Source organism: Tachysurus fulvidraco, chromosome 7, assembly GCF_022655615.1.
Source record: "Tachysurus fulvidraco isolate hzauxx_2018 chromosome 7, HZAU_PFXX_2.0, whole genome shotgun sequence".
Taxonomy (NCBI): domain Eukaryota; kingdom Metazoa; phylum Chordata; class Actinopteri; order Siluriformes; family Bagridae; genus Tachysurus; species Tachysurus fulvidraco.
This window is the reverse complement of record NC_062524.1, coordinates 10,434,717-10,459,843: the sequence shown is the minus strand read 5'-3', so window position 1 is coordinate 10,459,843 and position 25,127 is coordinate 10,434,717. Positions and strand designations below refer to the sequence as shown.

General features: G+C 36.5%; 2 protein-coding genes across 3 annotated transcripts; both read left to right on the top strand.

The window, feature by feature from the left end:
* The first annotated feature begins 893 nt into the window (after positions 1 to 893).
* Positions 894 to 14,605, top strand: pip5k1aa (phosphatidylinositol-4-phosphate 5-kinase, type I, alpha, a). Of its 2 annotated transcripts, none has more exons than XM_027144015.2 (16): positions 894 to 1,186; positions 2,778 to 2,858; positions 4,935 to 4,969; positions 5,071 to 5,160; positions 5,588 to 5,718; positions 5,898 to 6,015; positions 6,555 to 6,707; positions 7,565 to 7,864; positions 8,537 to 8,733; positions 9,187 to 9,270; positions 9,364 to 9,412; positions 9,516 to 9,600; positions 10,235 to 10,441; positions 10,652 to 10,721; positions 10,811 to 10,844; positions 12,175 to 14,605. In XM_027144015.2, exons 2-15 carry the CDS (start codon positions 2,813 to 2,815, stop codon positions 10,818 to 10,820), a joined length of 1,575 nt encoding a protein of 524 aa, XP_026999816.1. In that variant the 5' UTR covers positions 894 to 1,186; positions 2,778 to 2,812; the 3' UTR covers positions 10,821 to 10,844; positions 12,175 to 14,605. The 2 variants fall into 2 exon arrangements, with proteins under 2 accessions (XP_026999816.1, XP_047671638.1); XM_047815682.1 differs by lacking the exon at positions 894 to 1,186 and adding an exon at positions 1,267 to 2,546.
* Positions 14,606 to 15,850: 1,245 nt separating this feature from the next.
* Positions 15,851 to 25,023, top strand: psmd4a (proteasome 26S subunit ubiquitin receptor, non-ATPase 4a). Its single transcript, XM_027144016.2, has 10 exons — positions 15,851 to 16,008; positions 18,257 to 18,397; positions 19,639 to 19,753; positions 19,846 to 19,932; positions 20,062 to 20,130; positions 20,450 to 20,665; positions 21,227 to 21,335; positions 21,530 to 21,661; positions 22,714 to 22,769; positions 24,623 to 25,023. The coding sequence occupies exons 1-10, from the start codon at positions 15,983 to 15,985 to the stop codon at positions 24,791 to 24,793; spliced, it is 1,122 nt and encodes a 373-aa protein (XP_026999817.1). The 5' UTR covers positions 15,851 to 15,982; the 3' UTR covers positions 24,794 to 25,023.
* Positions 25,024 to 25,127: the final 104 nt, after the last annotated feature.

Here is a 25,127-nt window from a genome sequence, read left to right as displayed (position 1 = left end):
TCACTGTCTAGCATATACAGTACACTATATGGACAAAGGTTTGTAGACACCTGAACATCACACTCATAGATTCTCCAAGATAAAAATTGTGAAAAAAGCATGGAAATCTCTATGTTCTTCTTATGTTAGTAACAAGCCACTCAACTAATGATGGTGAGTGATTTAACTGAGTAAATAAATGCATTCTATATATACAGTAAGTCGACTGATCTAAAAAAAAAAAAAAAAGCCATATATTTTGAAAGCTATTTAAAACAGGAAAAAAATGGCCCAAGCTTAAGGATCTGAGCAAATTTGACAAGAGCCAAATTATGACGCCGAGACAACTGAGAGCATCTCTAACACTGCAGGCATCTTACGGTGATCCCAGGATGTAGTGGTTAGAGCATATCAACAGGACAAGGTCATAGGCACACAAATCTCACTAATGTGTGTGTAGACTGAAGGCTGGCCTGAATGGTTTGGTCCCACAGAATAGCAACAGGAGCAGAAATGGCTGAAAAAGTTGAAAATGCTGGCGAAAGGGTGTCAGAACCTTAGCTATACAGTAGGTATCCGATCCACCACTGAAAGCTCCGACAATGTTAATATAAGATAAGAACTAGACCGTAGCGCAATGGAAGTTGGTGGATTTTTTTAACATTTTTAACATTGCATCATACTGTTCGATATTAATATATTTAATATTTTTTATAATTATGCAATTGTATAGTTATTCTGAATGCTGTGCAATATTACTTTTAAGAGATTAACAAATTTATTATAACTGTCACAACAGTTATTGGTCCTTGGAGTGAAAGTAAGTCTAGCAGCCATGTTTAAACTTTTGTGCAACAGTGTTATGGCACTGAGCAACCACTAAATGGCGCATCATAAATTTCAATACATAGACAGCAAGCTTTTAAGGATGTTATTAGAAAAGAGAAGGAAATGGATGTCACTGAAAGTATGCGGAGGAGATTTGACAAACACGGCGAATTAGGGGTGTAGTCTTCTCGATGAAGAAGAAGTAGAAGAAGAAGCAATTATTAATAAAAAGAAGACTATCAACAGAAGGGATAAACTTTGCTAAACAAGACTGCAACAAGAAAAAAAATTGCACGACGACTCATTCTACTGTCTCTTTGGGAGCAACAAGTGAAGAGTAAACAATCGACCAAAAAACAAACAAAAAAAACAAGAAGAGGTTAGCCGACTACGTGTGACTTGCTATAAAACATTTGTATATTCGTTTAAAACATATTTAACGTCATCTACTGACCAAGAGTTAACATTTAAGCAAATTGGCTATACGGTTTGAGCAGCTAAGTGTTAACTGTTTGCTAGCTAGCTAAGAGCTTTTTTTTTTTCTTTTTTCTTTTTTTTTTACTAGTAATCCAACCTGTTCGATTACGTGTAGAGTCAATGATTTATGACTGAATATATCGTGCCGACTAAATAAATCTAACTTTCTAACACTGAAACCAGATAACTGGCTCACCAGTGGTCTAGCCACTGTTTTGAAGCTTATATTTTGCAGGTAACGTTGCCACTCTTTTCACGGAAAAGTAAATAAAGCACGTTTGACGTCGTTAGATGACGCAACAGACTATTGGCATATTGATTTTATTACCTTGACCATTGGCAAATTATGTAACATACTAATGAACATATGGATGATTAATAGATGATGAGGTGTTTCTTAAATATTTCGAATATCACGAAGAAGGCATCTTTAGTCTTGGTGCTTACAAGTTAACCTTTTTATTAGTTTACATTTACAAATTAATGGACTTTCTATCAAGAAATATGATTAAAATAAGCAGTGATACGGCTAAGAAGAGAGATAGTAACATTTCCAGCATTTAGCAGACACCATTATCCAGAGCGACTTACATTTTATTTCATTTTTATACAATTGAGGGTTAAGGACCTCACTCAGGGGCCCAACTGTCGCTTGGTGGATGTGGGATTCAAACTCACAACCTTCTGATTGGTAGCCTGACACCCTAACCACTAGGTTAACCCGTTTAATTAATTGTATTGAAATTGACTAAACTGGGATTATACACTCATTTTCCAGTTTATTAGAAGCAGAAGCACATTGCAGAAGAAAATAAAATTTTGAGCCTGATGTGATCTGCTGTTGGTGCCTATCTACACTGATGTTTTGTGCATGCTGAAATACATTTCTGTTTACCAGAGTGATTATTTGACTTACTGGACTTCCTTCCTGGAACCTTGAACCATTTTCCTCTGACCTATAATGAACCGAAAGAACTGTTGCTTACTTACTAAGTTTTTGTTTTTCAAACCGTCCTTTGTGAACGCTGGAGATTGCGTGTGTGTGTGAAATTCCCAGGTCACCAGTTTATGAAATACTCAAACCAACCCATTTGGCACCAAATTCCATGAAAATTTCCTGATTTCCTGAAAATTTTTTGATGTGAACTTTAAATGAAGCTCTAGTTTGTATCTCCGTGATTTTTTTAATGTTTTGTTGCTGCCACGTGATCGTCTGACTTGATAGCTGCATGGATGCATAGGTGTTCCTAATAAAATAGACTGTGAGTATATGTCCTGAATCTACACATATAACTACTATAAGTTTGCCATAGTAAAGGGATATGACATCCCATGTCATATGATCTCAATGTTCTTAGAAGTGCCTTAGGGTTTGGTAGAGAAGATAGCTGAACAAACAGCCTTATATTGACTAAGGAGCAAACTTGTTGCACTTGAACTCTACTTATGCAAAATATTGTATGTACAAAAAATGTTTTTGCTTCTGTTTCCAGATACGGTAAGTGACCTATGAAACGTCCTCTAGAGAATGGCTACAGCTGGTCCAGTCCCTACCGAGGGAGCTTTCTCCAATAGTAAGTGTCAACACAGGAGATAAAAAAAATTAATGAGATTACATGTACCGAAACAATGGCTGATTGAACCTTCTCAAAAAGCATTCCCACTTCCACTTCTTCACTGTAATGACCTGGTATTGGTATATGTGAAACTAAAATGCTTGTCTTAAAAGGCTGATTTATTTTTTCTTGAATACTTCAAAGGGGTCTCTAACTATTTTGAAATGTGGTAGAATCGAGCCATATAGATGATATGGTTCTGATAAACACTTACCAGGTCTGTAACAAATATATTTTTCTTTCAGCACAGATTTAAGTAGTAATTAAATCTGTCAAATCAGTTTTGGCTGATAGAGACATGACCTTTAAGCGCACACTGTATCTATCTGCTCTATTTGTGTGTCCTTACTCTGTAAAATGGTGCGATGAGATAATATTGGAATAGTACATTTAAACAGAAGTATAGTAGCTATTATTATACTTGCAGGAGGGCTGGATCCTGGGCTATCATTATCATCTCTGAATTTCTTAGTTACAGAATGAAATTTTAGCTGCTCTGATTTTATTTAATGCTGCTATTTATGTACAACATTTTGAGTTCTGTGGTCTGCAAGATATCACAGTATGACACATTATCTCCTCCACCATCTGACTTGTCTGGTTAACCTAAATCTACCCTCCCTGTTTTTTCTTTTTTCTTCTTATTTATCTTCTATCTCTATCTCTATAATTAAAACATTACTTTGCTGCCTTTTAGTAGAGTAGATTTTACAGTAGTTCTTACTTTAGACGACTTAACATAGACATCCTTTGTTTAAATCTGTAACAGTTTGCTGTTTTGAGGATGTAAACACTCCTTGTAGCTTGCTAGATTGTTGTTTACAAAAAAAAAACCACATGTTCATTAAGCTGAATGCAGCATTGAGTTTCTTTTATAGCCATTTTTTACTACTTAATTCTCAGAAGGCTTATACATATCCACCCTCTGCAGTGAATTACCATCATTATATCAGAGCAATTGTCTGACCGCTAGAGGTATCATTATGACTAGTTTTGATGTTTATTCTTCAGATGTGGTTAATCTGTTATGGAGATTGTTTCCCCACCGAGGTACAAGTGCATGGGTGTGTGTGTGTGTGTGTGTGTGTGTGTGTGTGTGTGTGTGTGTGTCAGAATGCCTGTGTTGAAGTTTAAACATTTTTAATTTCCTGTAGTGCTTTTGTTACTGCTGTTTTGTTACTGTTACTATTTTTAGTATGTGCAGATGTGTTGTCGTTTAACAAAAGGGGGGAAAAAATAAACCCCGAAACTGTATCTAAGACCACAGGGCAGGTGTTTGTGCATGCTGTGCACCAGTAACTGTGTATTTTTGTATGTATGTGTATTTGTGTGTGTGTTTTTGTGTGTTACCTCTCAACGATTGCCTGTTCCTTCCAAGCCAAACTTTTTTATTGATTAATATCAGTAGGACAAGGTTTGAGAGGAATAAAGGTGGTAATCAAAACCTTTGATCATTACTCAGAGGAACTAACAACTGTGCATATAATCTTTGTTCTATGCAAAATGGATTACATTCATTTAATAACTACCTAAACTGTTGAAAACCTATAAATATCAAGCTGTTCCAAATATATAAAAACCACTTAGAACCACTGCCTCAGGTTTGTGTGTCTGCTTTTGTAGCCCATCTGCCTCAAATTTGGACATTTAGTGCGTTCTGAAATACTGCCAGCTTGAATCAGTCATACCATTCTGCTCTGATTTTTCTGCCACTCCATGGATTTTTTTTCTGTGCTATTTTGTATAAACTCTAGACACTCTCATGTGTGTGAGAATCCCAGGAGATCAGCAGTCTGTCACCAACAACCATGACAAACCGCTGACCAATATGTGTCAAACAAGCAAGCATATCAGTCACTGACAACTTTTTCACCTCTTATTCTGATGTTTAATGTCAATATTAATTGAAGACCTGTATCTGCATGATTTTATGCATTGTGCTGTTAGGCTACTTGCATGAATGAGCAGGTTTAAAGGTGTTCCTATACAGTATGTCCGTATATGGAGGTGAAATTTTTCTTTATGTTCATACAGGACCTGCTGGAACTCTAAGGATGGCATCTGTTGAAGTAAGAATAAATTGCTGCTTTCACAAACCCATTTAAACACTTGTCCAGTTGCATTCTCAGTACAGTGGAATATATTTTGGTCTCATCACTACAATTTCCAGGGCCAGACCTCTTTGAGTTCATCACAGACCAATAAGAGAACCATCGGTCATCGTGGGATTGACCCTACAGGAGAGACGACATACAAAAAGGCAAGCAAGCTAAGTGAACTCACGTATAGACACACACAATGGATCAGTTGCTATTGTGGCACTGAACCAAGTGACATAATGTTTTTTTAGTTGACTGTTTAACATAGAAGGTTCTTTGTACCAGTTCATACAGTAAATTGGGAAATTGCAATGTTTGTTTTCTCGCCACTTGGCCAAATATTTAACACACCCAAAAGTTATTTGAGGTTGAAGGTTAGATTTTTTGCTGATATGGCCTTTCAGGCCTTTCTCCAGTAGTACAAGCAGAATTTCAAAGATGTTGCAGGAATATTGTGTAACAATGGCAATTATTTAGCGCTTTGTAACCTCGATCACGCCTGTGACAATGAACTGTGTTTAATATGTTGTATGGGATGAAGCACAGACAATCTGATTAGTATGTATTTCATCTATCTTAATTTGTTAGACAACTTCATCTGCCCTGAAAGGTGCGATCCAACTGGGCATTGCACACACTGTGGGCAGTTTGAGCCAGAAGCCAGAGAGAGATGTTCTCATGCAGGACTTCGAAGTAGTGGAGAGTATTTTCTTTCCCAGGTGTGTTCTTGTATGCGAAGTGGCTACGAATTGATACTGATTATCATAAACATGATTAAATATCTTGTGCAGATAATGTTACTGCAATCTATAAAGTCCTGATTGCATGTTTATTCCCTGAATTGCTCTTTAACAGTTCCTTGTTTTTCTCTCTCTCTCTTTCTCTCTTCCACAATAAGCGAGGGCAGTAATTTAACTCCTGGACACCACCATGGCGACTTCAGGTTTAAAACCTATGCCCCAATTGCCTTCCGCTACTTCAGAGAGATGTTTGGAATACGGTCTGATGACTACCTTGTAAAGTTTTCCACTTTCTTTAATCACTACAACAATTACATTTAAATACACAGTCGTTAGAATGTATACTGCTGACTGACAGAAACAAAGTTAAATATTGTTTCTGAAAAAAAAAAGCGAACATTTTAAAAGGATAATCTTATTGAAAATTTATAATCAGTGATAAACAAAATAATTGCTAAACATAATTGTTGTATGCGGTGACATGTTTGGCTAATTGAGAATTATGCTACTATGATCCCAGTATTTGCCATAAAAGCTTGTAAATTATTTTTAGCATAGCTACAGTCAGCTCTTCTTGACCTGTCTTTTGGTTGTTTTGGTGTTTTCTGGTTACAAATTTCTAACCAGTGCCTCAAAAAATCCTTCAAATTGACTGCTTGAATTTATTTCCAGATAAATTAATATAATAAATAAATATGATAATACAATACTTAATGTTAATTAATATCAAGCAGTGTAATTTAAGGATTATTAAAACAGATGGAGTCATTAAGTATTGCTGTTATTTATTGTGAATGCACTTGTGTGTTCTGCAGTATTCGCTGTGTAACGATCCCCTGATAGAGCTGTCAAACCCTGGAGCCAGCGGGTCTGTCTTTTATGTCTCCAGTGATGATGAGTTCATCATTAAAACTGTCCAGCACAAGGAGGCAGAGTTCCTGCAAAAATTACTGCCTGGGTATTTCATGGTGAGAAAAATGGTTGTCTTTCATGGTTGTCTTCTTTTTCTACTTTCGTATTTTCCTGTTCTGGGTCACCACAGTGAATCATCTATTTCCACCGAACACTATCCTCGGCATTCTCTACTCTCGCACCAATTACCTTCATGATCTCATTTAACACATCTATATATCTCCTCTTACCTGGCAGCTCTATCTCCAACATCAATGGTGAGAAAAATGTATTGTGTGTGTTTTGGGGTCACCACAGCACATCATCTGGTCCATGTATAAGATTTGGCACAGGTTTTACGCTGGATGCCCTTACTGTTGCCTTACTGTTGCCCTTACTGATGCCAAAACCCTCCAGTTTTGGCTTGGCTTGGGACTGGCAAAGACAGTTAACTGGCTGGATTTGCTCCCTGTCTTAAATCAAACCCTGGCTGTGGGATCCTGCCACTGGACTACCAAGAGGCAGCTAGTTTCACAAATAGCATCACTTTAGTCATATATCAATTACTGTATATCTTTTTCTCTTTCAGAAGATTATTATAATTCCATATATTTATTTATTATACTTACTTTTTTAAGTGTCACAGCAACACAAGGACATTTAAAAAAAATACCTGTTTGCCAGGTTTTTCTTGACTGGAATTCTTACAGCAAAGTAAATAATAAATGGATTGCCTTTGCTAAGGAAGATACAAAAATCTTATTGTACCATCAAACAAAGTAAAAGAAGAAAAAAAATTAGGCTCTGCCAAATGGGACTGGCTTTAATGTGAAAGCACTAAGCTACTTAAGGCAGCATACTCAGTGATATTTAGTCATAGTGAATTTAACAAGATTGGGTTATCACTTTTAAATATATATTTTTTCCCCCACAGAACCTGAACCAAAACAAGCGTACACTTCTGCCAAAGTTCTATGGCCTCTACTGCATACAGGCTGCAGGGAAGAACATCCGCATTGTGGTAATGAACAACTTGCTGCCACGCGCTGTGCCCATGCACCTTAAATATGACCTGAAGGGATCCACATACAAGCGTCGTGCCTCACCTAAAGAGAGAATAAAGAGCGTCCCCACCTATAAAGACTTGGACTTCATCCAGGACCTGCCCGAGGGCCTAGCACTGGAGACAGATCATTATAATGCACTATGCAAGACCATCCAACGAGACTGCCTGGTGAGAGAAAAGAACATTTACTCTAGTCGTGCCTTCTTCTTATCATTTGACAGCTACTACTAGCTGATGCTTGATTTTACAAGGCTGTAAAATCGTGCTATGGAAACACACCTAAAGCCTTATTCTGACATGATTATTTTTTACATAGAGAGGTGGGGTAATATAATTATTACTGGAATACATTTGATTTTATGTAAGTGGCTCCAAAAGTATTTGGATGTTTAGCCACACTTACAAATGTATGAATTTCACTACGTTAGAAAACATGGAATTTTTACTTTAAAGTAAAATAGACACACACCTTTTTAAGGCTATTCCCCCAAAGAATAAATTAAATTATAAAAGTTTTGAATTATACTGGTCATTAACAAAATTATAACTAACAAAATAATTAACAAAAATATTTGCTTACTTTGGTGATTAATCTGGTTGTTACAATTAGTCCATATCAAACATGATGATCTACACCATGTGGTTTGTGATACAGTACCTGTCTGAGAAGATGAAAGTAAGTTTAAGAGAAAGTAAGTTTCTAGCATAATTTTTATTTATTGTGCAGACTGTTTATCAGTTATATATCACTTAATCAGTTAACCATATAGCCTAAATAAAATGGATATTCTCCTAACTGCTTTAGGATCATCATGATTGCATATTGTGTCAACATTTTAGTTGCTGCAGAGCTTTAAGATCATGGACTACAGTCTGCTTGTGGGGATTCACAATGTGGACCGGGTGTCAGGAGAAGAGGCATCTGCGCCAGTGCATGATCAGAAGAAAAATCAGGGCCAGAAGCCCCTCTACTGCACAACCATGGAGGCAATTCAGGGAGAAGTCAAGGGCAAGAGTGCACCACAGTGCACTGAGAGGTTAGACACAATCTAACCAGTGTGAGAAGCTCGTATTTAATATAAAACGTCTTGGCTGCAAAAGGACAACATTTCAAACCTTAAGATGAGTTGTATATATGTGCACTGTTAAATATGTAGATAGGGTAGTTTAAGGCTCACCTCAGCATCATTGCTACTTCTCATTGCATATAGTGTACATACAGGGGGGCAGTAGTGGCTCAAGCGGTTAAGGCTCCGGGTTGTTGATTAGAAGATCAGGGTTTAAGCCCCAGCACTGTCAAACCTCCAACTTTGGTATACTGTATGTGAGGAAAGAATTTCACTCTGCTGTAATGTATATCTGAAAAAATAAAGACTTCTATTCTATACACAGATATCAATGTGCATCATTGTGGCATTAAATCAAGCATATCACCTAAGCCTTTTTATCTTTATCGTTTGATTGTATCCTTTGTGTTTCTGTCACTGCAGCACGGGAGGAATGCCAGCACATAGCCCAAAGGGGGAGAGGTTGCTGATCTTTATTGGTATCATCGACATCCTCCAGTCCTACAGGTACCACGCTTCAGTGAAGTTTATGCTGTTGATGCTTTTATTATATCAAGTAATATATCTATTTTTTGAAACCTGTATGCATTTATTTTTTAGGTTTGTGAAAAAGTTGGAGCACTCGTGGAAAGCCTTGGTTCATGATGGGGTATGTGGTATGCTTACCTGGAAAAAACAACAAATGTATTTACAACCTCTTTATTTTAGAAAAAAATATTTTTTATTCATTTATTTATTTATCTTTTTTTCAGGACACAGTGTCAGTACACAGGCCTGGCTTCTATGCAGAACGCTTCCAGAAGTTCATGTGCAGTACCGTTTTCAGGAAATCTTCAAGTAAGTCCAAGTTATGTCATTTCTCAAATGTCCGATCCGGTTTATTTTTTATTGTCTTGCAGTAATTAATAAGGTGATGGGAATTGTTGTGATGGCTGATGGTGAACTTGTTGAAATAACCCATCATTAAAATTCCACTTACATATGAGCACAAGATCCAGTATGACAAATTTAATTGTGATAAAATGTACAGTTTCTGAGAAATACCAGTGGCCTTAGCTCCACCCACATTTATAAACACACCCCAACTTTGTCTATGATCTCTGAATCTTGTCCTGTATATGTGTTTTAAGTTGTATGCAATTTTACAAAATAGCTTTCAAAAATCCATTGTCATTGAATTTAATAGCCGGGGATTATATCAGTTTGGCTTCAGCCAAAGAATAATTGGGAAAAAAGGATTTTGGTTCTTATACTATGGACTAAAATCTTTGCACTATAGCCCCACCATTAGGTAGATTCAACATACCTCACTTGCTTGAGTAATCGGAAGTTTCTCCAAATTTCTTGTTTAATCTAGTTGATTTGTTTAGGCATAGAATCTAAATAAAAATAATGTTATATAGGAATAAAATAAGCACTATATGCTTAGACCCCTAAAGTGAAGAGCTCCTTGTTTCTCCCTCCTCCCTAGTTAAAATGTCCCATTCTAAGAAGATGCGTGGAGTCACTGCAGGGCAACGCAAGGGAAACACTGCAGTGGCTGGACAAACCCAGCAGGGTCAGCCGCTGGTTATGGCAGCACACACAAATGCAGAACAAACTCAACCAGACGAAGAGCCGACTCCGATACATATTGACAGTGCCGAGTCTCCTACCTCAGAGACACCAGGAAGTGGAGGTAAGAGTGGTGGAGGAGTGGGGTGATGTGGGATAATTGCTAAAGAACTGCATATTTTTCATTTCTTGTTGCAAATGAAACTGAAAGTTGGTGTGTACTGTTGAAGCTGTGAGGTGGTGGATTGTGGGAATACATGCATAATTGCTTAGTCCTCGTACACGAATAATAGAAATGTTGCTTTGAGTCACTACTTGAATTTTTTCCTCACAGAAAACGACCCTAGCCCTGACCTCATTACTAGCCCTCTTGCAAGTGTCTTAGCTGATGCAACACTCTCGAGGTTTGTAGTTTTGTGTGTGTGTGTGAGTGTGTCATTTTTCAGCAACACGTGTGCTGCCTCTGTGTAACCTACCTTGTAATGTTTTTCAGAGAGGAATAGCGGAAGCTAAATTGCGCTAAAAAGGTAAGATTCATAGCGAGGTTCGATTTTATACTTCTGCATCTGTAAATCTGTGAGCCTGTGAGAGTATCATGTGCACATAACATTTACATTAGTGCCTTCACTCACAAACGGTAAGTTTAGAATAATAATCTAACATATCTAGCTACGGGAACCAGTATACTTTGTCTCCACAGGTTTTTCATTTTTACACTGCAATTGTAGTGGTTTTGTTTTGGGGTTTAATTAAACAGTTTAATTACAGTTTACAGTAAACAGTTTAATTGATTGTTAGTTCATTTAAAGCTTTTCTAAACCTATGGTACCAGATAATACTGCATATTTCTTAATGGAAAGAGATACAATTTCCAATCATCTGGCAGTCAAGATCTTAATTAACCATCAAACATCAGAATACATAATACAGAAACATAATCTCTGTGACTGACTGTAGTCGGGTTATTAATGGTTGGTGCCAATGGGACGATTTGAGTTTTTAGAAACCACTGATCTGGGATTTTCACACAGAACCATCGGAGCTGTACAAAAAAAAAAAAAACAATAAAACCTCCAGTGCAAATGGAAACCCTTTGTTGGAAAAAGGTTCAGAGGAGCATAACTAGACTAGTTTGAGCCGAAAGGAATTCATGGTAATCATCTGCTCTTGTAGCTCATCTACCTTAATTAGATAAACCTAAGCTGCTTTTTCACACAACATTGTTGTACTGAGTGGTTATCTGTTCCTGTAGCCTTACCATAGTCTGGCCATTCACCTCTGATCCTGTTTCATCAACAAAGGGTTTCTGTCCATTTCTCACTCACATTTTTGGATTAAAAATTCATACATAAATGCAGATGGAATGAGTGTGGCTTTATTGTGCCTGGTGCAAAAGCACCACCAATAGGTGCAATTTGGTCATTTCATTTAGTAATAAGTAAGACACAGCACCTACTCATTATTAATGTTGTCTGCCAGTCACTTTACACATACACACTATAAAAAATTAATGTAAACCAACACAATAGGGTTTCATCACAGCATGCTTCAATCACGAAATGGGCGACATTTTTTACACATATACCATTGTAACTAATTTACTGCTTACCTTGTTGCCTTATGTTAAGGAAATGGATAGACTCAAATTGTATACGGGTATGTGGTAGCTCTTAAGGTTGTAAGTTCAATCCCAGGTCCACCTAACTGCCACTATTGGACTCTTTGTCAAGGCGCTTCACCCTCAATTGCTCGGTTGTTTAGAGCGAGATAAAATTATGTTGCTCTGGATAAGGGCATCAGCCAAATTCTATAGATGTATATAAAGATTGTCATATCTTTATATGTTTTTTCTTTAAGGAAAAGTGATATACTGCTTTAAAGAAGACAGCCAAATGTTTTTTTTTTTTGGACTGACATCAGCAGACATAACATGAGGAAATGGCAGATACAGAAAGTACTTTACATTGCAGTGAAGCACACACAAGCTGCACAAAGATGTTCCATGGGTGACTTCTGCATCCACGGTTGCTGCTAAAAGACATGAAAAGTAAGATGTGTGTTACGATTTCCAGACACATTCAGAACGTACCAAATATGAATCGTTGAAATCGTTTTAAAATAAACTTCAATTTTGTGCCTCTACACTTTATGCAAAATTATACAGGAAGTTTTTATTTTATTTTATTATTTTTTTATGAACATGGTTTAACACTGAGCCTTAAAGGTTCTCTTGCTAGGAAAAAGAGAGGGAAACTAACTGCTGTGATTTAACAGTTCCACTAGCAGAGGTTTGTTGTTGTTTTTAAGTATTTAGAATTAGGTTTTTTTTTTTTTTTTTTTTTCTTCAGACTCTGTAAATGTAGACTGTGAAAAAGGCAGGGTACATGTGCCAATGTAACCAAGACAAAGTCAACTTGCTAAGAAAATGTTGCATAGAGGTGCGGGATTAAGGGAAGGGCACAATATGTGAAGAGCAAAACATATATCATGGTTTCTGACACACACTACGTATATTGATAGTAAAATTAACTAACAAAAATCAAACTATATAGCAGCTGCAAAGGTGTGGTGATCTTAAGCCCCAGCAGATCTTATTTAATCCTAACCAGAAGACCCAGAGTTAGTGTTGGAAAGTAAAAGAAATAGTATGTGACTTTAACCGATCAGTATATTATTCCAGTGCTTGCTGGAAAAACCGTGTATGTTTTCTCATCTATTTAAGTTTTTTCTCATTAATATGCCTACTTCAGCTTTTTAGATATAATTGCATGCAAATAATAAAAACATCTTTCCGACTGTGTTTATTTGTGATCAAAATGGGGTGTGATTTGGCATGTGTATATGGTACATGAATAATGTTGGCATCAAGTATGTTACATTTACTTTGTATCATTTTTTTAATTGTTTAATTTTTTAATTTAGGTTTAATAGGCAAATGTAAATATTAGGGTTGGTTTAAAATCTGGTACAAGTGGGCCTCATTTATCAATCTGGAAATTAACCGATTTATTAGTGAACCATTAGTACAAGCATTTAAACAAGTCATTTTTGTATTTGTGAAAATCCTGTAATTTCCAAGAAACGTTTATATAAAATTCATGCTCCTAAATGTGTGTGAATTTACTCATAAGACCTGAAAACCATATAATTCACATTGATTACTGCACTTTTATATTAAGAATATATGCTGTTAAGTTGAAAGTGTTCATTTTTGTTGTGTTTACAGCATTAAGCTGATGCATTTTCCAGAATGACTTCTAGAAGTGCTTTGGAGTTTTGATCAGAAACACATCCTCATGCTAGTTCATTAGGTCAGGGACTAAAAATACAATCAAGAACAGTTTGTGAAACAAGGTTTTTTTTTAATTATACTATGAACAACTATGGATAGAAGTGAGTCAGAAGGACTTCCAGCTCTGTTGTACAGCCGTTACTCTGATTATTCATTTCATGCTGCCGGCTGTCAGCACACTTGACCTTTTATGGAATTTGTGGGCGTCACTAAATGCAAATGAGTTGTATCAGGAAGACACTGCACTTTACAGATGAAACATTTGCAGATCTGTAAGACAGTTCTAGTTCAGTTTGGCTTATGCAGACATTTGTTTGCTAAAAGACTGATAAATGAGGCCTGGTTTTCTAATAAATATGCAGTTTTGATTTGAGAGCTTTATTTTACTGCTGTCTAATTAAGTCTTGTGAAATGTTCGTCAAAGCGGTGCGTGCTGATTTTAGATGAATTGTACTTTTTTGTTCATTTTCTTAAAATATAATGTCAACATTATATATTGGGAAATTCATATGGATTATTTTGTAAAAATTGTATTTTTTAGGATTTTTTTAGCCATCATTTGACCAACTGTTTTTGGTTAAAAAGTATGCACTTGTTTTGAATAGTTTACATATTTTATACGGTGTGTCTTACATTTTCATATTTGATTGCTTATAAAGTTCTCTTAATTAATTCTCTGAATTAAGATTTATTATGAACATTGAGAAAGGAACCTTATTTGTGGAATTGGAAATCAATCGTGGGCATAAGTGATTTACAGTAAATATCAGTATGGTAACACAAAATAAGCCACTTTAAGATGCAAAATAAACACTATTTATATATGTATTTTATTTCTTCATAATTTTGAAACTGTATAATACGTACTGCCTTAGGGTTTATGCAATACAGTAAAGAAAATGTTTACAAAAATGCAATGTTACAAATTTTTAGGTTTTAAGGTGAATTCATTTAATACACTCAGCTGTGCTGAAAGTGACAAGTAAAAAAATAATGGGGTCAGTGTGTGTGTGTGTGTATGTATGTGTGTGTGTGTATATATATATATATATATATATATATATATATATATATATATATATATATATATATATATATATATATATATATATAATATGAGAAATTCGTTGTCTCTCTGTATGTCTTAAGTGATTCTGCATATATTTGCATTCTATTTGTATGTATTTTTAAATGGTGGCCAAAAATCTTGCTAAGACACATGTATGTTTTGTTTTCCCTTTACCTTTCTTAAGCGCCTTAAAATGAGGGCAATAAAAGCAAATTGACAAATCAACAAATAAGTAAAGATGTCATGCATTGCATCTGCCTGCAAATCCTCTGTAATGAATTTAAGGAGTTAATAAGATGTTTATATTCACAAAATTCATCCTCCTATTCATTCCTGTAATTTAATAGCAAGCTTGAAATTACACCTGCTTAAAACTGATTCATTATTTATTGGTGATCAATTTTTTTAGTCCAGACCAGTTCACACAAATCCATGCAACATTTGAAAGATATCTTCTGGAAATCCCGTAGATAATAAAACATAATATAATGAGACATGAACTCACACTCAACTTGCTGCTGCTTTTAATGAGATACATTACAAGTAAAAGCTTTAAAGGAAAAAAGAATTAGAAGAAAAATAATTGTATGCATAAACACATACAAAAATAAACACGGTTTAGATCAAAAGTTTTGTACAAATGATTTTGATGAATGATGTCACAGAAAAGACTGACTATAGCACATTTAATATATCATTATTATTTGTAAGGATTATTGTTGCTCCCCTTTCCCATCCTTCAAGAACGGTATACATCCAGAGTTAGGAAATCACTTTGGATCCCTCATATCCAAGTCATCCTCTTTTTCAACTTTTACAATCTGTCTGGTGTGACAAAGCCCCAAAGACCATCACAACCAGTCACAAGAACAGTTTCTTCCTCAGACAATCTAACTCATGAACATTTAAATGTTCGCCCATTACACAATAACAATGTGCAATAACCTTATATTTAATTTGTTACCACCTCCATCCTAGTACATCCCTGCATCTCATTCAAGTCTATTCAATTCTATTCTATCATCTACAGCAGAACTGTACTGTATTTTATTCTTATCTTATTTTATTGTCTATGTTGTTGACTCTGTGTATTGGAACTAAAAAAAAACAAAAAAAATAAAGATTCTGATTCTGATTCTTACAGTCTTTTTTCCCCCACCGTCTGTTTTGATTGCACTGTATTACCAATAGGTGGCGATAGTAAATAAATCGACAAAACTCTCAGCCAATCAGCTGCGGTGTTATGAATAGGGTCATGTGGCCCAACCAGCATCCGCGTTATTCGTGAGTAGAAAGCTTCCAAGATGGTGCTCGAAAGCACTATGGTCTGGTAAGAAATTAAACGAATTTGCCTAAACGTTTTTGTTTTCTTTCGGGTTTCTACGAGCTGATAAGATGCTTTGAGGTTTTGTTGTATTAAAGACGCGGCTGTGGTTTCGTTTTAAGGTCAACGAGACGCGAAATGTGATCGAATAGTTGCATTGCACTCGATATTCTCCTGAGTCATTATGTGTTCCACCTACAGGGAAGCTAGCTAACGTATTAGCAACCTGGATAAAACAAAAACAAAAAACAGGCGCTTATCAACAAAACGTACTTTATTTTCTGCGATTAAAACGAATGAGATGCTTTTAATAACAGCAACAGTGTTTGATTTGAGTGTGGAATTGTCTGATTGTTATACAGTAGTGACAAGATTAAGATTAGCTCCATAGCTGACATGAAGCTAAGTACAGTACAGACTTCATCGTTATTCCTTCACCCCCTCCATCTCCTCCTTCTACTAACTTCTACTTATTCTTCTCACGTTACTTATTTATTAGATCGTTTCCTGTAAATCGCAAAGGGGCAGATCATTTTATTGACACTGTCAAGCTAGCTATTGTTTCTTTCTCTTTTTTTTTTTTGGTAGGTTTTGTATTAGATGCTGACGTGGGACTGTAATTAATTATAGTTTAGATTTGTTAAAAACATCAAAGCATGACCCTGAACTTAAAATAATAATAATAATAATAATAATAATAATAATAATACATGAGTTAGCAAGGTGCCAGGCTGATTTAAAGGTGTTTTATTTTTTAATAGTTTGTTCTGTCTATTTGGGGAAAACTGACTTCCGGTTTGGAATGCTTGTTTTTGTTTGGATGTTACCCTGTCAGTCATTTTACAGGTCACCCTGTGGACCCTTGGGGTGGAGATTCATGCACATGGGTGGTGGGGTTGCTCAAAATGAATACTCAATTGGGTTAAGGTCTGGTGATTAACTTGGCCAGTCCCCCTTGATTTAAAAAAAAAAAAAAAAAAAGTCGGTAGTGTGTGTAAATTTCTTGCAGACTGATGAAGTTCCTCCCAGATCAAACTGGATGAATTTCTATGTAAATTGACAGTTTCTGTAAACTTCTGAATTTATTCTGCAGATAATTTGTTGTTATGTCTTCAGTAAAGTTTGTCGTGCCTGTTTCAGAAGCAGCCGTGCAAACCCAAGCCATCTATGACCAGTGAGCTTGTATCACGAGAAGATTATTTCTTCCTCCACCTTTTGCCCTTTCCAGTAATTTCAGTAGACATTTATTTGGTTTGAGAACTTCTGTGGGTCATCTCTGCATTTCTTTGTGAATTCCTGTTTGTACTTCTAATTCTTATTGTTCTATGTTTCTTATTGTTCTATGTTTATGCTCAAATTCTGAGTATGAATAGTGGACTGTGATGCCTTCACCACTGCCCTGTGGAGGTGGTTTGTGATTCTATTTTTTTTCCCTTTATAGACCTCACCGTTTGTCGCCAGATGTTAACCTGTTCACTGGCAGGTTGTTGGTGCATTAGTGGTTTCTTTCCTTTTCAGGGCATTACAAATTGCTGTATTGCTTATTGTTATTGTTTGTGCTATCTCTGTGTAATTTTTCACTTTTCCCAACCTCCAAATGCTTTGTATTCTTCCATAGACAGCTATCTTTTTTGGCAGTGTTTTAACATTTTACCTTCAACATCTCAACAATTTAAGCTTTGAAAATGTTTTTACCTTTTTAATGTTTTTATTTAAAAAAAATAATGTTTGTTTTTTAACTTTAACCATTATAAAATTTTTGCTTTCTAATTTTTTAAATACATACCTGTTTGATTATTTGACATTTTCAAATCAGTGGCAACAAAACAGTGAGAATCTGAGTCCTTGTTCAGCATTATTCAAGATTTCTATGTATTTATCTATAAAGTACATACCGAATAATTTGGGCTTAGTCTAGGGGTCGAGGTGTTGGGCTACCAATTGGAAGGTTGTGAGTTTGATTCCCAGGTCCACCAAGCAGCCACTGCTGAGCCCATGAGCAAGGCACTTAACCCTCAAATGCTCAGATGTATAAAATGAAATAAATGCAAGTTGCTCTTGATAAGGGCTTCTGCCAAATGCCTTACATGAAATGAAAAAATGAATAAAAGAGACAGTTGTACATTACAATTGTACCCTCTTCTGAAGAGAATCTCAGCCTCTGGTACTTTTGTATGTTTTTGTGTACTGTAACCTTTTGTTGATCAATCTCTATACTAATTCATTGTATTATTTATTTTTTTCTGCTCTCCAGTGTGGACAACAGTGAGTACATGAGGAATGGTGACTTCCTGCCGACCCGACTACAGGCACAGCAGGACGCTGTCAATATTGTATGTCACTCAAAGACACGCAGCAATCCAGAAAACAATGTTGGGCTTATCACTATGGCAAAGTAAGTGTGTAAAGAAACTATAACTAATTCATATATTAATATGTAGCAGCTGCCTGTTGATGACCCATGAAAGAGATTTCATTTTTAGAAGGAAAAGCATTCACAATGGTGATAAATTCAATTAAATATTGCTTTTCATTTGTGACATGAATCAAACACACTGCACTGAAAAGCAATATCTTCAATGCATTTCACACTAATGCATATTCCTGGAAAATGACTTTCATGCCCATCTCTGATTACAGCCATGCCCTGAGTATGGCATAGAGCTGTGACTGAACAGCGATTGTGTTTCAGTGTGGGGATACTGCATCACTGATCATAGTGTAACAGGGAACAAAGTCAGCGTTCAAGTCTAAAAAAGTAATTTCCTGCTGATTGTTTTCCTGAAGTAATCAAGTGATATAAGAGCAATACACTGAATGTGTTGCATTTCAGTGTGGTACATTTTTTGCATGCCACTAATGGTAAGCAGTAGAGTTACCCTTACAGTCTACAGGTTACTGAGACACCACACCATGTTGCCATTATGGTCATATTAAACATTCTTTCTACCTTGTTTTTTTTGTTAAATATGCCGTATTCCTAAAAGTTTGTAGGCACCATGCCATCACACCCATATTTGGTTCTTCCCCAAACTCTTGCGACAAAGCACTGTGATTTCATTTGACTGTAACTAAGAGGCCCAAACACTGTTCCAGATTGACAATGCCCCTGTGCATAAAGCACAGACCCACATCAGTGTCTGATCTCAGTAATGCTCTTGTATCTGAATGATCACAAAGCCATGATCTAACATCTAGTGGAAAGTCTTCATAGAACAGTGGAGTGCATTATAACAACAGAGGGATGCTGAATGGCAATTTTCAGCAAGCAAAAATGGGTGTGATGGTTCGGTGTCTACATGCTTTTAGTCATATGATGTATATTGGATCATGACGATGCATACATTACACACCTTCCAGAGCTTTATTGAAACACGTTTAGTATATATTATCTAATTATTCAGAAGAGATTTAGACACCCAAGTATTGCAAAATCATACAGTGCAACTGTAAACTTGGTTTATCCATGCTAATAAAATCCAATGGTTTCCTTTGATAGTACCTTTTTATTAATGGATTATATCAGGTGTGCAAATAAAACTTCACTGATAATATTAAAGTATATTTATGTAATGTGTATCAGGTTTGTGATTTACTGATTGATTGTGTTTTTTTTTGTTTGTTTTTTTTTTGCAGTAACTGTGAGGTCCTGACTACTTTAACGCTAGACACTGGGCGCATCCTCTCCAAACTGCACTCCGTTCAACCCCTTGGCAAGATCAGCTTTTGTACTGGCATCAGAGTAGCCCATGTGAGCCAGCATCTGTTGTTCGGTACTCTAACCTCTGCATGTGTGTGTTTTCACTTGGTTTTTGATGGTCGTTTTATTTTTGATTGTCTTAGTTGGCACTGAAGCACAGACAGGGGAAGAACCACAAGATGAGGATCATCGCTTTTGTTGGCAGTCCAGTGGAGGACAATGAGAAAGATGTAAGATGCTGTGTGTCTAATTTTCAATTTGTACTAATATTTAGTTTTTATACTGTTAGTTTCATGTACAAATAAAATTGCTGGTAAGATGTTTTGCCCTCTTAAATTGGAACAATTTCTCATTCACAGCTGTTGAAACTGGCAAAACGTCTGAAGAAGGAGAAGGTCAACGTCGATGTGATTAATTTTGGAGAAGAGGTGACTGGCTCTGGTCCTTTTGATCAATTATAAAAATACTGATACAATATAAAGGCTTTTTAATTTAACCGTGTGAGCGAGTGGAATCATTTAACATTTCCCCCAAACATATCTTTTTTTTGTGAAGTTTGCTGTGGTACTGGCTAAATAAATGCATGTGCTTCTCTAGTAACTCTGTCTACCTTCCCATGTGAAGGAATTAGCATTCATGTTAGGAGTGGGCAATAGATAATTTAGACCTGTTTATTTGTCTGGGTTTGGATTTGCTAGACATTTTCCTCACTACTTTTTTTTTTATCTTTTCCTGTTTTATTTGTAGGAAGTGAACACTGAGAAGTTGACTGCATTTGTAAACACTCTAAATGGAAAGGAAGGAACGGGCTCTCACCTGGTCACAGTTCCTCCTGGTCCCAGCTTGGCAGACGCGCTGCTCTCCTCTCCTATCCTGGCAGGCGAGGGTGGCACCATGATGGGTCTGGGAGCTAGTGACTTTGAGTTTGGGGTGGATCCCAGTGCAGATCCTGAGCTTGCCCTGGTAATATTGGTGGTATAGTTAGTGTGTAAAAAATTTCTTCAGTCATGCTTCCTTGTTTTGTTTCTTGGTGAAATTTCTTTCACCAAAGTGTCTGAAAGACTTTCCCCCAATAACTTCCTATGTGTTTGATGTTAGGACAGGTCTTGCATACAAATTAGTGAATTCAAATTTTATTTGTCACATACATGACCATACACGGTATGACTATAAATAGTGAAATGCGTTTTGAAATAGTGAAATGACTGTTCCTTGTAGTGAAAAGAGAGTGCAATAAGAGGGTAAATAATGAAAGAGAAAATAAACAAACATGAAGCTAAATACAAAAAGTAAGAATACAAACAGATCTGTACAATGTGCAATGAATGGGGTAGGAATGCAGAAAAGTACATTGTATATAATTTAAATGTGTAGTGACACAAAGAACTAGATTTATTGGTAGGGGCGACATCATTGACTTTTAATTGATTCTGAATCAATTTAAAAACAACCAAAAAAAAAAAAAACCACAGGAACACAGATTATGGTGAATCTTTCCACAAAAGCCGTGTTTCTCTCTCTCAGGCTCTGCGTGTGTCCATGGAGGAGCAGAGGCAGCGCCAGGAGGAAGAGGCTCGGAGAGCGGCTGCCCAATCAGCTGCTGAAGCAGGAATTGTCACTCCTTCTGTTGATGGTAAGTTGCGCTTAGGTTAATTAATAAAAAGTTAGTTAATCAATACAATGGTGTACTAAAAACTAAATGTCTTACTGGGCAGCATCTTATTTAAAAAGACCCTTGATAACCATTAGTGTAAATCACAACACAATTTTAAATGCTTTGCATCTGTTGTCTTAGACATGACATTACATGGTCACGTGTGTTTTCAGAATCAGAGGAAGCTCTGCTGAAGATGTCTGTGTCTCAGCCTGAGACTGGTGTGACATCACTGCCAGATTTCAGCAGCATGACTGAGGAGGAGCAGATTGCTTATGCCATGCAGATGTCCCTGGCTGGAGGAGGTTTGTTGGCACTTTGGATTATTTTAATAATAAATATTTTTTCAATATACTTCATATATTGAAGTTAAATGCTCCTCGTTACCTTCAGGGGTGGACATGGTGGAGTATTGTAAATGGTAGAGATGGCCGTGTTCTTAAAATATATTCACTCACTAGACAATTGTACCTGTGTTTTTAATAAAAAAAAAATTGGTCAAACTAATCATTTAAGATTTTGTCCAAGAAGTACATGTTGCCCTAGCAATTGGGTTGGTGTAAAAACTAGGGCTGGAAATTTAACGCGTTAATTAGATCAATTAATTATGAGAAAAAATAACACGTTAATATTTTTAACGCATTTAACGAGCCCCGCCCCTCCCCACACCTGTACCGATGACTACACATCTTGCAATAAGCTGTAGTGGCGAGTTAGTCAAGCATGATGCCAAACGTCACAGATCTGCCTGGCTTTCTGAAGCCACTGATAAAACCAAAGGAATTTGCATACCATCGAAGTTCTAGCATGAAATATCACCTGAACTCAAAACATATTGCGAGCTCTGCAGTTAGCACAACCCCGGATGCTGCAGGCAAGCATCCGCCAAACCACGCTGATTGAAAATCGCCGCAAATTAAGTAAGTCGTCCTCAGAAACACCAACGAATGCAATATCTACATGGATTGCAATGGACTGTAGGCCTGTTAATGTTGTGGAAGACAAGGGGTCAATGGATGCTTTTCGAATTGCGATGTTACGACCATTGTAGCCTAAGTGATAGGCTCGTGTTAAATAAAAAACACCTGCTTTTTGTTATATCTGTTCAATCTTCCTCGAACACAATCGTTTTAAATGACATTTTGGGCGAAATTCTCAACTAATATTTATGTGCAATTAAATTCGATTAATTAGATTAATTATTCGCCACATCATGTAATTAATTAGATTACAAATTTTAATCGCTTACCAGCCCTAGTAAAAACTAATAAGAATAAAACCCCTGATGTTACATGGCATACCTCTGCCTTTTATAACTTGTACAATGTGCTTAACTTGATTCTTGTTTGCTTTGCAGAATTTGGTGAGTCAATGGACACTGGGGCTCCAATGGACACAGCCGAATCTGCAAAGGTAATGCCACTCAAAACATTCTGTACATGATGGATGCATGTGCATTCTGCTTTCTTTTAAAAGGCTGCAGGGTGTGTTGCAGTAATTGCTATAGTTTAAAGTGATGCGTACAACAGGATGATATGTACATCGTAACATAAATCTACCCAAAATGTACTGTGCTCTAGTATTCAAAATTAATATTTTGTAATTGTAGAGTAATAATTTGTGATATTTAAAACTCTGATCATGGAGATAATGTTGGGTTCAAGGTTCTTTGTCAATGCCACCATAGGTGACGTACAGACATACAGAGGAATCGAAATACTGTTTCTCTTTCTCGAATCAAGTGTTTACATTGGCAACACAATGTAGAGTTTGTATAATTAGATGAGCAGTTAGTGCAATATAGAAACTGATTTGTATGTATGTAATTGAAATAAATAGATATAAATAAACCAGGTGACTTTTGAAAATCTGAATGAGTAAATGTAAAGTCAATTGTAAGGTAAACATTGAGTAGTGAGTATAAAGGCATTTGTTAGGTGCAAGAAATATAGTACGAGTATGACCGTAGTTATTGGTGGAAAGTTAAGACGCTAATGTTAAGAGAAGCTTGTTGTATAATGTCACTGTGACACAGCAGCAGATATGCATGATAGAATTGTTTTGATATGGAATCCTGTAGGACAGGGTTGTTTTGCGCCTGACCTGAAAACCTCTTGTGCAGAAGTATTTTAACTGTGCTTAAGAATTACCATTTGGTATTTCCTACAATTCTTTAGTCAATGTAAACAGAAAATGTTTTGCATTCAGCCAAAAATAGTAAAGATTATCGAACAGGTGTTGATGTATTAATGGAAAGAGTCTACAAAGCACTTTAGTACACCACTTTGAATGATGCCAAATACCATAAATGTAGTTTTAGTTTAATTATTTGGTTTAACATGATGAACACTTTGTTTGCTTTGCTCTACTGCACTGGTCAGTGCTCAGACACCGTTTGTGCCGCAGTCTTGAGGAAAATATCTGCTGGCAAGTAAGTTCACATCTCTGGAAAATTGTCCGTAGTGTGAGTGCCTTGCGATGGGTTGGCTCTCCGTCCAGGGTGTGTCCTGCCTTGATGAGCAATGACTCCTGAGATAGGCACAGGCTCCCTGTGACCCGAGAAGTTTGGATAAGCGGTAGAAAATTAATGAATAAATGAAAAAGTAAGTTCACTGTGCTGCTCACGTAGCAATGTGCATATACAGGGTATGGCCAAAAGTATGTGGACACGAGCATCACACCTATATGTTCCTTCTCCAAGCTGTGGCCACAATTGTATTGAATGTCTTTGTATACTATAATAAAACAATTTCTGTAAACTGGAATTAAGTGTCCAGTCTCTGTTCCAGCATGACAATGGTTCTGTGCACAATGTGAACTCCATGAAGACATGTGTGAAGGGTGAAATGAACTGAAATGTGGGCTTCTCCTTGACCTCCTTACCCAACATCAGGGTCTGATCTCGCTAATAGGCTTGTGACGGAATTATCGCGAATATAGTGTATCTGGTATAGGTTTTCTTTTCAGTAATGAAGATCAAATTGGTTTAACTGTGATTAGGTGATTATTTGCATTCACTGTGGCTTTGGAAGCGGAAAATAAATAAAAGGAACTACTTGTAGGACTGTACGTAGCTACAGTTAATGTGGAGCCAGGGAAGTCCAACAACTCACTTTGTCCTCCATGATTGTTTTTCTAGCTTGGCATCATCTTGCACTTCAGCGGGGGGGGGGGGAACAAAACTATAACTGTGCGATAGTCGTGAAAGTGCCCTAACACACTTGTCTGTTGTCTATTCATAAATTTTTTTTTATCATTACCAACAGGAAGAGGATGACTATGATGTAATGCAGGACCCAGAATTCCTCCAAAGTGTACTAGAGAATTTGCCTGGTGTGGACCCCAACAACGAGGCCATCCGTAATGCCATGGGCTCCTTAGCTTCTCAGAGCGGAACCAAGCCAGATGGCAAAAAGGATGAGGAGAAGAAGAAATGATCGCTGTAGACAATATCCTAACCAGATAGATAAGTCCTTTGATGATAAAAAAACAAATAAATAAAATGTAATAAACATTTAAGCATTGTATCTGTACTAATTTGCTAAGATATTCATTGGCAAAGCCAGTACCTCAATTTCACACAGCTCGCATCTAATCGGTTTCTCTTGTTGCTTGTTCTCCATGTTCATTTCTTTTGTTTCAATTAAAACAAGTTTGTTTAAGAATACTGCAAATGTTCCCCATTGCTTCATTTTTTTGCTTCTCCACCCAGTGGTGTTTACAATGATTTAACTGTGTGAAGATTAGTTTTCTTGTGCATTTCAGCCACCT